Below are 14,619 nucleotides of genomic sequence, written 5' to 3'. Positions count from 1 at the left end.
TGTCTAATAAGAATTTTATGATACAAACTGTCCGAAATTGAGAGAATGGAACGGCACATAGAAGAGAAGTTGTCTGAAGAATACATTCACCATAACTTTAGAAATATTAAAGAGCATACTTAATATTGAAAGTGCTTAACATAATTTGAATCTCGGAACGATTAGTAGTGAATATCAAATATCCCATGTATCTTTCATTTATTTATAGTTCCGGACAGATGATTCCCTATCAATATATTGATGATGGCAATGGAACCATTTGGTTAGATAGAATAGATTGCTCTGGTTCAGAACATAAATTAATCAATTGCACATACTCAATCGATACTTCACACTGTAGTCACTGGTACGATGCAGGAGTCAAATGTTATCTCAGCTGTCCACCAGAAGAAGATGAAGGTAGAATGTGATTTAAATCAAAAGTTCGGAGCAATCGTATTTATATGCACATGGTGGCTATTGTATATGAATAATGGTACTAAAGGAAAACAAACTTTACTCAAATCAATCGTACTAAATAGTTTAGAAAATAAATATTCGTCACATAAATCATCTTTGCTAGCAAAGGGTTACAATCCGCTCTCCTCCTCTTCCCTAGTCGGATTGAAATGAAAATTTTGAGACTCGAGGTAATGATTTGTATTGGTCGCAGTTGTAATCCATTTAAAGAGTGCATATAACATGACCACGGGTAAATGTAGAAATGTAGGTAAACAATTGCCACGTTGTGATTGTGCATCAAGTCTTTACATCGAAAAACATACGACAATATTAAGTGACAATTCAAATGTTCTTAATCAACATGATTAGAAGTTTCTGTGTATATTTCTTGCATAAATGTTGAAATTTCAACGTAAATTTAAGTTTCCTACTTCAAAAAGTTTGTAGTCACTAGACGCTACCGTATTTTCATCTCCACTTTTAAGAGAGTCAACATGCTTCCATTGGCCAAAAAAAGTGTATTCGTGATGGGCGTGACTTTAATTAACCGATAGATTGCGCAACATTGTTATCATTAAATATTAACATCATCTGCCAAGGGTGATAAGAAAAAGTAGATCATGAACCTAAGCTAGCAAAAATGCACATGCATATACAAAGTTTGAAAAATACTTTTAACTACTAAAGCAACTTCTTCTCATGATTGAATTTTCTTTGCAGGTCGTTTGCGTTTTATAACAGGTTCCATTGAAAATATAGGACGACTAGAAATAAATTATAAAGGTGAATGGGGAACAATATGTTCAACTCGATTTGGTCATGCTGAAGCAGCAGTAGCCTGTAGACAGTTAGGATATTGGTATGTAAACAATTCAGAGCAGAATCACAAATGTATCAATGAATTAGTATTGTAAATCAGTTGGTTCATCCTATTATATTCCAAAGTCATGAGAGAGTATCGATTGTTTTAAATTTAAATTTGATGTTCGATAGATATCCAACGATAAGAAGATTTTATTCGACGGAAATTTTTGAAATAAGGATTTCTCATTTAATATGATACGAATTTTTTTAAAAGTAACATAAAAAGACATCAGTCAAAATTTATTGTATTAATAATAGTGTATCCATACCGCAGAAAAAAAAGAAGCCATTAAACTTTTTGTGTGTTGCGTTTCGGTGTTGTGTCGTTGTTCTCCTCTTATATTTAATGCGTTTCCCTCGGTAATAGTTTGTTACCCCGATTTTGTTTTTTGTCCATGGATTTATGAGTTTTGAACAGCGGTATACTACTGTTGCCTTTATTTAATTTGTTTTCAATTAACTTGTTTTACAGATCATGACATATCATATATTGTTTAGAGGGTTATTGTTTGCTCATGCACTTATCCCGCTTGCATAAAATGATTTGAAGTGATATATTTGATATGGGACTTTCCTTTCAAAATTTTCCTCTTAGTTCAGTATTTTAGTGTTTTAACTTTTTGTTTTTTGAGGTGGGTAGGAATGGGGATACAAAAAAGTGGAACATTTTAGTATGTGTCTAATAGAATTTTTTTATACAAAATGTTCGAAACTGAGAAAATGATGCCGAACATAAAAGAGAAATTATCTGAAGAAAACATTTACAATAACTTCAGAAATATTTAACAGCAAACTTAGTATTGAAAGTGTTTTACATAATTTTAATTCCGTAACGACATGTAATGAATATCAAATATCCCATGTATCTTTCATTTATTTATAGTTCCGGACAGATGAGAACCTATCAATATATTGATGATGGCAATGGAACCATTTGGTTAGATAGAATAGATTGCTCTGGTTCAGAACATAAATTAATCAATTGCACATACTCAATCGATACTTCACACTGTAGTCACTGGTACGATGCAGGCGTCAAATGTTATCTCAGCTGTCCACCAGAAGAAGATGAAGGTAGGATGTGATTTAAATCAAAAGTTCGAAGCAATCGTATTTATATGCACATGGTTGCTTTTGTATATAAATAAGGAAAACAGTAATATTTATTCGGTCTACTTCAGTGCAGTACCTATAAAGATAACTGTACAATTGTGTATGAACGTCAACTTTTAAGTAATTGATGTCCATCGAAATCGATATTTAATATAGGTGCAATGGTGTTTGCTATCGTATTGGAAGATGTTGTTTCGTGATATTTATACATAAAATGCAATCATTTGTATAGAGTATTTGTATGAAATTTGGAAAATTAAAAACTGTTGAAGCAATGAAAATTTCACATATGCATACAATCTATTTCAAATGAAATCAATTTAGAAATTTGAATTGCACAACTGTTTAGAACTGTGTGTCCTAATGCCCTTCAACGTTGTACTTGTTTGGCTTTATATCTTTTTTGATCTGAGCTTCACTGACGAGTCTAATATAGACAAAACGCGCGTACTAAATTATAATCCTGGTACATTTGATAACTAATAATGATAAAAGTAATTGCAGAAAACAACAGTTTTGATTGTTTGATTGATTCAAATCGTTTTGTAAAAACCCGATTTTGTCAACGTACATTTGAATTTGTGGCTTCAAAAAGTTTCTAGTCACTAGAGGCTTCCGTGTTTTCACCTCCACATTTAAGAGAGTCAACATGCTTCCATTGGCCAAGAATAGTGTATTCGTGATGGGTGTGGCTTATATCAACCGATAGATTGCGCAACATTGTTTTCACAAATGTTGACACCATCTGCCAAGGGTGAAGAGCAAGAAATAGATCATAAGCCATAGCTCGCAAAATTGCACATGAATATATAAAGTTTGAAAAATACTTTAAACTACTAAAGCAGCTTCTTCTTATGATTGAATTTTCTTTGCAGGTCGTTTGCGTTTTATAACGGGTTCCGTTGAAAATATTGGACGACTGGAAATTAATTATAGAGGTGAATGGGGAACAATATGTTCTACTCGATTTGGTCATGCTGAAGCAGCAGTAGCCTGTAGACAGCTCGGATATTGGTGTGTATTACATTAAAAGCAAAATCACAAATGTATCAATGAATTAGTATTGTAAATCAGTAGGTTCATCCTATTATATTCCAAAGTCATGAGATGTATCGAGTGTTTATAATTCGATGTTCCTAAGATATCCAACGATTGGTAGATTTTATTCGACAGCAAATTTTGAAATAAGGCTTTCTCATTTAATATGATGCGAAAAGTTTTTAAAAGTAATATAAAAAGACATCAGTCAAAATTGAGTTCATGAATACTAGTGTATGAATACCGCAGTAACAATGAATAAATAGAAGTCATTAAATTGTTACATTTGGTGCCAATAAACTTGTTATACAGATCATGACATATCACATATTGTTTAGAGGGTTATTGTTTGCTCATGCACTTATCCCGCTTGCATTAGATGTTTTGAAGTGATATATTTGAGGTGGGTAGGAATGGGGACCAAAAAAAGTTGTCCATTTGGTATGTGTCTAATTAGAAATTTTTGATACAACCTGTCCGAAATTGAGAGAATGGTGCAGCACATAGAAAAGAAGTTATCTGAAGAAAACATTCACAATAACTTCAGAAATATTAAAGAGTATACTAAATATTCAAAGTGCTTAACATAATTTGAACCCCGTATCCATGGTAACGACAAGTAGTGAATATGAAATATCCCATGTATCTTTCATTTATCTATAGTTCCGGACAGATGATTCCCTATCAATATATAGATGATGGAAATGGAACCATTTGGTTAGATAGAATAGATTGCTCTGGTTCAGAACATAAATTAATCAATTGCACATACTCAATCGATACATCACTCTGTAGTCACTGGTATGATGCTGGCGTCAAATGTTATATAAGCTGTCCACCAGAAGAAGATGAAGGTATGATGTGATTTCAATTAAACGTTCGAAGCAATCGTATTTATAGGCACATGGCTATTGTATACAAATGAGGAAGACACAGTATCGTTTATTCATACTACTTGTTTACTGGTATTTGTGTGTTTGCCTTTTTGCTTTTTTAGCCATGGCGTTGTCAGTTTATTATTGATTTATGAGTTTAACTGTACATTTTGGATCTTTCATCGCCTCTTTCAACTAGTTGATTTCCATCATATTAGATATTTTATATGGGTGCACTGGTGTTTTCTATGTAATTCGGAGATGTTGTTCAACCATATTTATTTAAACAATATCATCATTGTGAAAAGTTATTATATGAATTTTTGAAATTGAATATTATTGAAGCAATTAAATTTCATACAAGCATACAATTGAAATTGATAACAAGCTTAAGTAAACACGTATCTAAAAAAGTATTTGAAGACAGCAGTTTTAAATATCTAATTTGATTTTTTTAAATATAATTTCGATATATTGCATCCAGACAACAAGATAATTCTGATTGTCAACGTAATTTTCATTTAGTGCTTCAGGAAAACCAACTTTACTTGAATTAATCTATCAAAATACTAGTAGTTCAGAAAAGTAATTTGTGTCATATGAATATAAAAAGTTTAAGAAACTGCTAAAAATTATAACCCTCTGCTTTGATTGAATTTTCTTTGTAGGTCGTTTGCGTTTGATAACAGGTTCTGCTCAGAATAGGGGACGACTTGAAATTAATTATAGAGGTGAATGGGGAACAATATGTCGTAATCACTTTGGTCATGTTGATGCAGCAGTAGCCTGTAGACAGCTCGGATATTGGTGTGTATTATAATCAAAGCTGAATCACAAACATGACAAATATATCAATGAAATTAAATCGGTTGAATTAACCTATTTTATACTAAATTGATTAGATTGATTGATTGATTGATTGTTGGTTGCTTAACATCCAGTGGCAAATATTTCATGCATATTCAGGACGAGAACAAGTTAACAATAAATACAATAGATAGGTTGTTGTAATAGAGGCCATCTAGGATGATGGTCGGGGAAATTTGGACTGCCACTAGAAAATGAGGGTATATTGGATAGGGACAGAAATTTAGCCTTGCAACAGGCCACCTACGGACCCCTCAGAGAGTTGTTGCAAGGGTTCTTAACGTGCAAAGAGCGTGGCACTCTCTTCACACGAGGCATCGGATTTAACGTTCCCCTTCTGACCGGATGTGACTGCGAACTTGATACATCCCGCACAGCCAAACGGACGCCCCACTTCGGCAAGCGTTTTACTGCCGGTCGGGAGAAGACCAAGTGACCATATTTCTATACCCCAGTCACCCTTGGGGATCTTGATTGATTAGAGGTTTAACAGGTTTTATATAGTTCTTTGAAAACGAAAGACTGCTTCTGCTCGGAAAAGATACGATATTATAAATACCCATGTGTACAGAAAACATTGGGCTTCACAACTTTTAATTATAAAAAAAATAGAATAGTTTGACCCGCTTTATTGATCATTAGAAGGAATCCACGGTTTATTAACGAATTATCGTATGTTTTAAAATTTATTTCTTGTCGACATTACTTCAATTTTCAAATCACCCGAAACCATTTGAATGTTTTGATTAATAGCTTCATGCATAAATAACTGCACATTTCCCCCTATAGCAAATATTTTCTTATTACAGAATCGAGTTTGCTTATTGGTTGAACATTTGATAGCTGTTTTGAATTAAACAAAATTTAAAGATAAGGTTAACTTGATTGGTATAGTGTAAATACTGGGTTCTTAATGTACGAAGTGTTAGATGTTAGGTGCATTTAAATATAAAAATGTTTATGGTTTATCAGACCGTTGTATAATTAAGTTCCTCTAGACTTATATGTACCCAGTCACACTGGCACACACAAATTCCTATTCTCTTTTTGTCCTCATAATGTTAAACTTTGCACATTTTCCAGCAATTGCTTGGTATTTTTATAGTTATGGAATTACTTAACAATACACTCATGTTATTTTGAATTGATTAACTTTAAATAAAAAAGTTACCCTCTAAATAGGGTTTAAAAAGAACCATTGTTAAACATTTCTTCAGGTATTCAACTGAAAATTAAAGAACTGAAAAGAAGAAAAATCTTGGAACCAAACCTATTCAATATGTAACCCATGTATCCTTCGTTTATTATTAGTTCCGGAGAGGCGATTCCCTCACATTTGGTGGATGATGGCAATGGAACCATTTGGTTAGATGATATAAATTGCTCTGGTGTAGAACATAAATTAATCAATTGCACATACTCAATCGATACATCACACTGTAATCACTGGTACGATGTCGGCATCGAATGTTTCAACTGTGCAACAGAAGATGAAGGTAGGGTTATATTAAAAACAAACGTTTGAAACAGTCGTTTAAAAATTTACATAGCTTTTTATACATGTTATACATGTATGCATATGACAAAACAGTACAGCGTAGACGTGATTAAGTCTTCTTCGTTGCAGAACCTATTACAATAACATTACATCAAACTTCAAATAATGTGGATTAATTTATTTTTGTGGGTACCAATTTTCTTGGATTGAAGAAAACTTGCATTTTAGTAGATTTTTTAATATGCAGTTTTCCAAAAGTATGCATATGATCATATATGTTTGCAATTCGATGAACATGAAAGTTTGCGGTTTTCCTTTGCATGCTATTAAATACAACAAACTTACGGCGTTAGTTTTGTTATTTGTTACTAGTAACAATGGCAAAACTGCCTGTTTTTACAATATCTAATAGATATTGCTTAAACAATATTGCTTGTTAATAAGTTAAAGATGTATATAACTTTACTATAACTTCCTTAGAGACTACAACTAGGGCAACTTCAACAGAAACTACTACAGAAGAAACAACCTTAGAAACTACCACAGAAGCGACAACATTAGAAACTACTCATGGGGCAACTACCGTAGAAACTACTACTGGGGCAACTACCTTAGAAACTACTGCTGGGGCAACAACAGTAGAAATTATCACAGAGGCAACAGCGTTAGAAACAACAACTGCAGCAACAACGTTAGAAACAACAACTGCAGCAACAACGTTAGAAACAACAACTGCAGCAACAACGTTAGAAACAACAACTGCAGCAACAACGTTAGAAACAACAACTGCAACAACAACGTTAGAAACCAGAATTGAGGCTACGACATTAGAAACCACAACACAGACAACAGCATTAGAAACATCAACAGCTGCAACGACATTAGGGACCACAAACGAGACAACAATACTAAACACCACAACTCACCATGTGACGCCAACAACGTCTACACAATCAACAACCATAGCACATGCACCATCAGCTGCAGAACGTTCCTCAGGTATGATATTGTTTTTTCTTTTCTTATATTTTATCAAATACACATATACTAGTTTAAGAAAAAAAAACATGACAGACGTGCATTTCTCATTTTGATCGAAAAACGAAATTAGATCGTTGACAAATATAAATTTTCAACATTGATACAAGTCATTTCGCACTATATTAAGAAGAGGAATATTACTCTAAATTCAAAGTTTCAGAAACAAATACGTTCATTGTACTTTACAAAAACAACAGCTGTATACATGTAGTTATGTGATGTTTATAAACAAAAATAAAAATATTCCAGAATTTATAGCATTCGGAGAACCAACTGGTGATTCACGACTGTATGGAGATGACGTATCAACTAATAACTTAAGATGTTTTACATCAATTCCTTTTTTGGGTGACAGTTACAACTACTTGACAGTAAGTTTATACTGTTCTACACATTTCAAATCATATGCAGATCAGCAAACTTAATTTGTTTTTACTGTTTTATTTTTCTAAATGCTTATAATTTTGGATGCATTCAATCTGTCAATCATATCTGTAACGTGTGCACAACGAGTTTTAAGCGTGTATTGGGCGTACGCAAAGCGTAACTATGCGATTATGGGGCGTTCAATAAACGTATTTTGGCGTTTGTCTGGCGTTTGTCTTACGTAGATGGAATGTAAGCTAAGAAGGAAAAACAATTCGTGGACGTATTTGAGACGCTTCCTGGTCGTATCTTGGACGTTCTATTTGTTTTTTTTTGTTACAAACACACCCACATACGTTTAAGTTAAAGTCGAACGACCTTGAATCGTATACAACTTGACTTGAACGTGTCTCAAACTTATCTGTTGCATTTTCAACGCGCTTGTAGCGTATGTATTACGTGCGTATAGCGTACATGTATACGCTAGACACACGCAATAGCTAAATGAAAATGTCAATGCTGCTTAACAATTTCCTCGAGTTGTATCGTTCATCAAATGTATACCTTTGTATTGCGACGTACTTCAAACTTATGCAACTTATGCTTCTATGTACGTTTAAGGCACGCTAGTCCAAACGCCAATGTGTGACGCCGGCATTTGCTAGGCGATACAGGTTTTTGCACACAGGAGAGGATATGATGACGGCATCTCGAAAACAATCTTGTTTTTATTTGTCATATCTTAAAACAGGGATCTCTTATTAATTGTAGAACATAAGTTATCTCTATTTGTATCTATTTTTGTGCGTTGTATATTGGATTGAAATTCATTTTCTTCTCCTAAAAACAAAAAGGGATTAAGAAGATTGACTGTATGTCGACCTTTTTCAATTTTAGGAACAGTATTTATATTTCGTTAGATAGTAAGTCCCTGTTACTACAATATAAATTATTTCTGCGTTTTACATAATATTGTACACTGTCATCATGGCTAATTTTAATAGAAGTTCCATCACCGGGAGGTACCAAGACCTGGTTGATAATTATTCTGTATCACAAAAAATACATGATGGTATGATTGTGGATCTTCCTCCAAATCAGAAGAACATCAATTTATGAATAATTATCCACTTACTTAACACTTAAAATATGACATTTAGTATAAGATTAGTATACTTCCTTTAAAGCCAAATTGTGTGTACCAACAAATAAATCATGGTAATGGTAAAAAAAATATTTTTTAAAGTTGCATTTTATAGTTTAAAGTCCGTAATTTCAGCGAAAATAAGTGAAGCGGAACAAAACTAAGCTTGACCTTTAACTCATCATGGTTAACTCACATACCAAAAATCAGCCCCATATCTGAAGGCGTTTACAAAAAAGTCCGTATAACGGTGATTTTCAACAATTTCTTAATGCAGGGTTCACACATTGCCGATTATTGCTCCCGTTTGAGATCAGACAGCAATACGATATCAAAAGTGAAAAAGTCGGATTGGTATCCTCAATTATCTGGAATGTCCTATCATTGTCTGAACGCATTCGTTTTAGTTCGTAACAGATTCCTACGGATCGGGAAGGGTCTGAATAGTTCGGCAAAGCATCCCGACAGTTAGGTGCGTCCCGTAACATTCGGGGCAACTCAGCCGATTTTGTCTAATTGGATTACAATCGTGGCTATGTCGTGACAGATTCTGCTGTATCGGATCGAATACCGAACAATGTCTTGTGTATTCTGGACGGTATCCTGTGGAACGGGAATGATCCGGAGTAATTTTTCATAGCTGTTTTTCTGCCGATTGAGTCCAGATTGCACCCAGATCTTGTCGATTGAGAACCGTTTTTTGCCGAAACCGTTCCGAAACAGTCCCGTTATTAATACGAAATTCGTCAATGATACCCACGTCAGAGTCCCGACAACTACAGAATACAATACGACTGAGACCAGACAAAGCCGTTTGCAATGCGATAGAGCGGACCGTGATAGGATTACGTTCCGACAGTACCTGATCATCCCGAATATGCCGACAGTTTTCGAACAAATAACTTCCGTCAGCGTCGGTTCACTGTCTGGTCACTGTCTGATCTCAGTCGGATTACATTCGATAGAGTCGAGACGCAGTCGTGACAGACTCGGTCGAATTTTACCTGGCGAAAAATACAAATCGGATTAGAAGCGGATTCAGAACGGGATTATCGGACTTATTCGCTTAGAAACGGTTGAATATCGGTGCTTCCTGAACACTATCTGATTGTTGTGATCAAATTATTATTTTTACAAATTTTAATTTAAATTTGAATTTCCATTCACGATTCACAGGATCTTGATCAGACTTTTAATAAATTTTAATCGGGAATGGTCCTGTCAAGAACGGTAGAAAAAAATCGTGAATGTGTGACGCCAGCTTAAAGTCCAAAGACCGTAATTTCGGCAAAAATAAGTGGAGCGGAACAAAAATTTTACTTGATCTATAACTCATCATGGTTTACTCACATATCGAAAATCAGCCCAAAATGTGAAGGCGTTTTCAAAAAAGTCCGTATAAATGTGATTTTCAACAATTTCTCAAAGTCCAAAGCCCGTAAATTAGTGGAGCGGAACGAAGCTTGCGCTTGATTTGTAACTCATCATGGTTAACTCAAAAACAAAAAATCAGCCTATTACTGAGGGCATGTAGAAAAAAAATACGTATAATGGTTTGTTGCGGAATGACGGAATGACGGAATGACGGAATTTCGGAATGACAGAATGACGAAATGTTTGAATGCAGGACAATGGTAAAACTATATGGTACCGACAACTTCGTTGCGAGGCCATAAAAAACATCTAAGTTTTATGCTTAATAATATAGTACTATAGAAAAATACCGCGACAGTCTGTGACTTCTCCGTGCATTGCCTTATTATATAAATATGCACGAATTTGTCAATGTACGTTGTATTTTATCGTTATGTTCTGTTTATTTGTTTAAGTGCGTATTGTCAAAATCGTAAATTGTTTGTTAGAGCTTATGTTTATATATTTTGATGTTATAGGGAAATAAAAAGAACCACTATTTTACAATTCGTAAGTTGACGAAACGCGCGTCTTTAATGGGTTGATGCAACTGCTGGTGGACGTTTCGTCCTCGAGGATATTACCAGCCTAGTGGTCAACACATCTGTTTTATGAATTTTATGGTAATTTAATCAATTAATGTTTGCAAAATTATGAAGTATTTGAAATTGTGAGGATTTGTTTATCCTAGATGATGAGTCGTATGTAGTCGAAGCGCGCGTCTGACCTTTCAAATTATAAGCCTGGTACCTGTGATTATCACTAATTATGCCTATTGTTATCAAATCGTTACACTCTGTACATTAATTATTACTTTTTATATTTTATTTACAGTTTTCATCAAATGGTCTAGCATGCATGGGATGCAGATACACTTCCTATGTTCCAAGAGAATTGAATGTGTATTCAGGTCGAGATATAATAGCTGCATTATGGACAGATTTAGTTGTATCGAGATCAACTGAGAAGATGTATTATCATCTCTATAGTGACGATGATGATTTTGGAAATAGAACCCTGATTGATACAGTGTTGAATAAAGTCTCTTCTAATATCAATTATTACTCGAAAAAAAGTGACTTCTCGGCGTCTTGTGTGTATATTGCGACATGGGAAAATGCAAGGCTATATGGTGATGTAGTAAGTACACGCAGTAAGATTTTATAGATTTTGATTGATACAATGGTTTATGAACCACATAGCAGATACATGAAATTCACTGAGGCCAATACTTGAGAGGGATATCATACGCATGCATCTATGTGATTGATGTATCATTGTAATTACTTTTATACCTATCTCCTATTTCTAGTAAATGTATCTGTTCAAGATGTTTAATATCTTCTTGTTTTTTATATTAAATGTTTTATCTGCTTAAGCACTTGCTGATTTTGATACCATGAGTTTAAAATGTTTATTCAAATTCACTTAAAATAAACACTGAAAAGGAGAAAAACAAAAGAAAAAGATATGTTTACAAGATCTATAAACCTACACTATCGACTTTGCCTGAAACAACTATTTAGGTTCATGCTATACGTTGTTTATATCATATACCCTCTTATGACTTTTCTTATGATGAATATAATGTTTTATGAAGCAATATACCCTATGTCTTTAGCTATTAGGAGAAAATACATTTTTATGCGTTCCTTCGTCATTCGTTCGTCAGTCTGTCTTTCCATCTTCAGGTTGAAGTTTTTGGTCAAGGTAGTTTAAATAAAATGAAGTCCAATCAACTTGAAAGTTAGAACATATTTTCCCTATGTTCAATTAGACGTTTTTGTATATAAATAGCAACCGGACGGTTGTCACACGTGGAACAGTATCTTTCAGAGAATTTGCGTATTGCTTATTCAACAGTTTTATATGGTGTGTCTTGTTTACTGTTATGCGACTGTGTGTTTGGCATTTTCCTTTTTCGCTATGACGGTGTCCGTTTATGTGCGATCTATGAGTTTGAATGTACCTCTGTTATCTTTCGCTCTTCTTTTAGACTTTTAGTATAAGGTCTTAAGATCTACGATGGAAATTGTGTTATACCAAGTCAAAACCATAAATGATAACTTTATACCCATAATCTTTATAGTATCTGTATATAAATATTGTCAGTCAGGGGAAATATGGTGTTTAAATGAAGTTTCATATACATTCAATTAAGTTCTTTTATTTCTTTTTAGAGAACTGTATCATTTCAATTTATTTTGGCAACAAATGGTGCAAAGACCTATGCTTACTCCTTGTTTAAGGATGTCACTATCCTGTCTCCACCTGGTGGCAGACAATGCGCAATAGGATATTCTGGATTAGATGAATCTTCATCAAGTATATACTCCTTCACAGAAAGTGCCTTTAACGTTAGTGGATTAAAAGGAAACACATTTGATGGTGGGTATATAGTTACAATCTTAACGATTAATGCATCGAAAATAGAAAAACTGTCGCATTTGACATTTGTATTTAAACGCACAAAAAATTTATGATGAATAATCATACCCTTATCAATGATAATTCTATGATGATTCTGAACATATTCATCTGTTCGAAAAAGTTTGATAAAATGTATCTATGCATATAAATATGTTAGCCTCAGTGGTTTGAAACCTCAGTTTCTTGAAGTTTTTAATATATTAAACTCAAAGAAAGATAATAATCATCGAATGCTCTACACCGGAGTTATATTTTTATTCAATAAGACCGATCTGTAACTTTAAAATCATGACAGTTGAAAAGCCAAACTATTTGTTAAGCTGGCATATATGACATACTCTGTATGTCTGAAGATGACAAATCGAGACATCAATTGAACTGAAAAATCTTCCGATGGTGTGCGTAATACCACAAACTCCCTTTTTTCAAATAAATAAACACACTTGTTGATACCAGAAATGAAATTTTGTATGCTAGACAAACTTTATGTCTTTGCATTATTCATAAAAAAACCGCAAATAATAATGTAAAAATAAAAATAAAATGAACTTAGGTGAAGAGCACTAAGAACCCAAAGTTACAAAAGGTTTTACCAAAACAGCAAAGGTAAACTATTCTTCGAGTAGAAACAATTCAAAGTTTTACAAAAAGGTCACTAAAGTATGATAATGACCATGCATATAAATGTCTGTTATGTCAGCTCAGATACATGAATGCCTTTTGTTGTTAATGTCTATGTAATTTTGGTCTCTTGTTGACAGTTGTCTCATTGGAAATCATACCACGTCTTCTTTTTTTATATTTAAAATTGATGAAACAATTTTAATTTTAATAAGCAATCTGTAGGCAAAATATATTTTCAACTGTAAGATAATTATTTGCTGGAAACATATATTTCAAATTCTATTGCAGGTGTTAATGGTGTATATTTTATGTCACTTCATGCAAAGGGTCCGATACAACATAATCCAGCCTCTCAGTGTGTGAGGTGGTATCGAAGAAATGTTAATTCAGTCAGATGGAGCTTGAGAAATTCAAGATGGCAGTTATCGAATATTTGTCCGTGTAATCAGGGAATGCTTGTTTTTGATGGAAGATTTTTTGTCTTTTCGTATCACAATAATGCTGTGTGCTATGCCAACTACAGATTTGGTACCAGTCGTGTAAGTACACATTTATACCTGCTGTAATGTGCCTTACTGCAGCTATGTAGATGAAGACAAGTGTTAGCCTATGATGTTTAAAATAAAATCTCATATACACCTGTTGATTGATATCAGGTTATAAATTGATGTTTAAATGCAGTATATTTACATTCTCTGTCATCTTTTATCTATGATAAACAAACATCAACAGGTAATAGCCTTTATAGACCATCACTACATGTCTTTGACTTAAAAGGGACATTGGAAGTGATTTTACTAATTTATGCTTTAGTGAAGATGTAGATTACAAAAAATGCAATTGCCTGTTCAAAGAATACCCTGCCATATGTTGAATCGACCTGGAATACACATAAAAAACAACCA

The 14,619-nt window shown here is 33.7% G+C and overlaps 2 protein-coding genes across 2 annotated transcripts in view; both read left to right on the top strand.

The window, feature by feature from the left end:
- LOC134694405 (deleted in malignant brain tumors 1 protein-like) overlaps nt 1-5,151 on the top strand; it is a 29,459-nt gene extending 24,308 nt beyond the window's left edge. Inside the window, exons 23-28 of the mRNA XM_063555414.1 lie at nt 209-399; nt 1,162-1,300; nt 2,189-2,379; nt 3,294-3,432; nt 4,120-4,310; nt 5,000-5,151. Of these exons, the coding sequence (XP_063411484.1) occupies nt 209-399; nt 1,162-1,300; nt 2,189-2,379; nt 3,294-3,432; nt 4,120-4,310; nt 5,000-5,151 (1,003 nt within the window). The remainder of the gene's footprint in view (nt 1-208; nt 400-1,161; nt 1,301-2,188; nt 2,380-3,293; nt 3,433-4,119; nt 4,311-4,999) is intronic.
- Nucleotides 5,152-6,486: 1,335 nt separating this feature from the next.
- LOC134694404 (uncharacterized) overlaps nt 6,487-14,619 on the top strand; it is a 39,788-nt gene continuing 31,655 nt past the window's right edge. Inside the window, exons 1-6 of the mRNA XM_063555413.1 lie at nt 6,487-6,694; nt 7,177-7,695; nt 7,987-8,108; nt 11,495-11,800; nt 12,841-13,048; nt 14,003-14,253. Of these exons, the coding sequence (XP_063411483.1) occupies nt 6,487-6,694; nt 7,177-7,695; nt 7,987-8,108; nt 11,495-11,800; nt 12,841-13,048; nt 14,003-14,253 (1,614 nt within the window). The remainder of the gene's footprint in view (nt 6,695-7,176; nt 7,696-7,986; nt 8,109-11,494; nt 11,801-12,840; nt 13,049-14,002; nt 14,254-14,619) is intronic.

The sequence above is a fragment of the Mytilus trossulus genome, chromosome 13, assembly GCF_036588685.1.
Source record: "Mytilus trossulus isolate FHL-02 chromosome 13, PNRI_Mtr1.1.1.hap1, whole genome shotgun sequence".
Taxonomy (NCBI): Eukaryota; Metazoa; Mollusca; class Bivalvia; order Mytilida; family Mytilidae; genus Mytilus; species Mytilus trossulus.
Note: the sequence above shows the minus strand (reverse complement) of the source record. Positions and strands in the feature narration are given on the sequence as shown.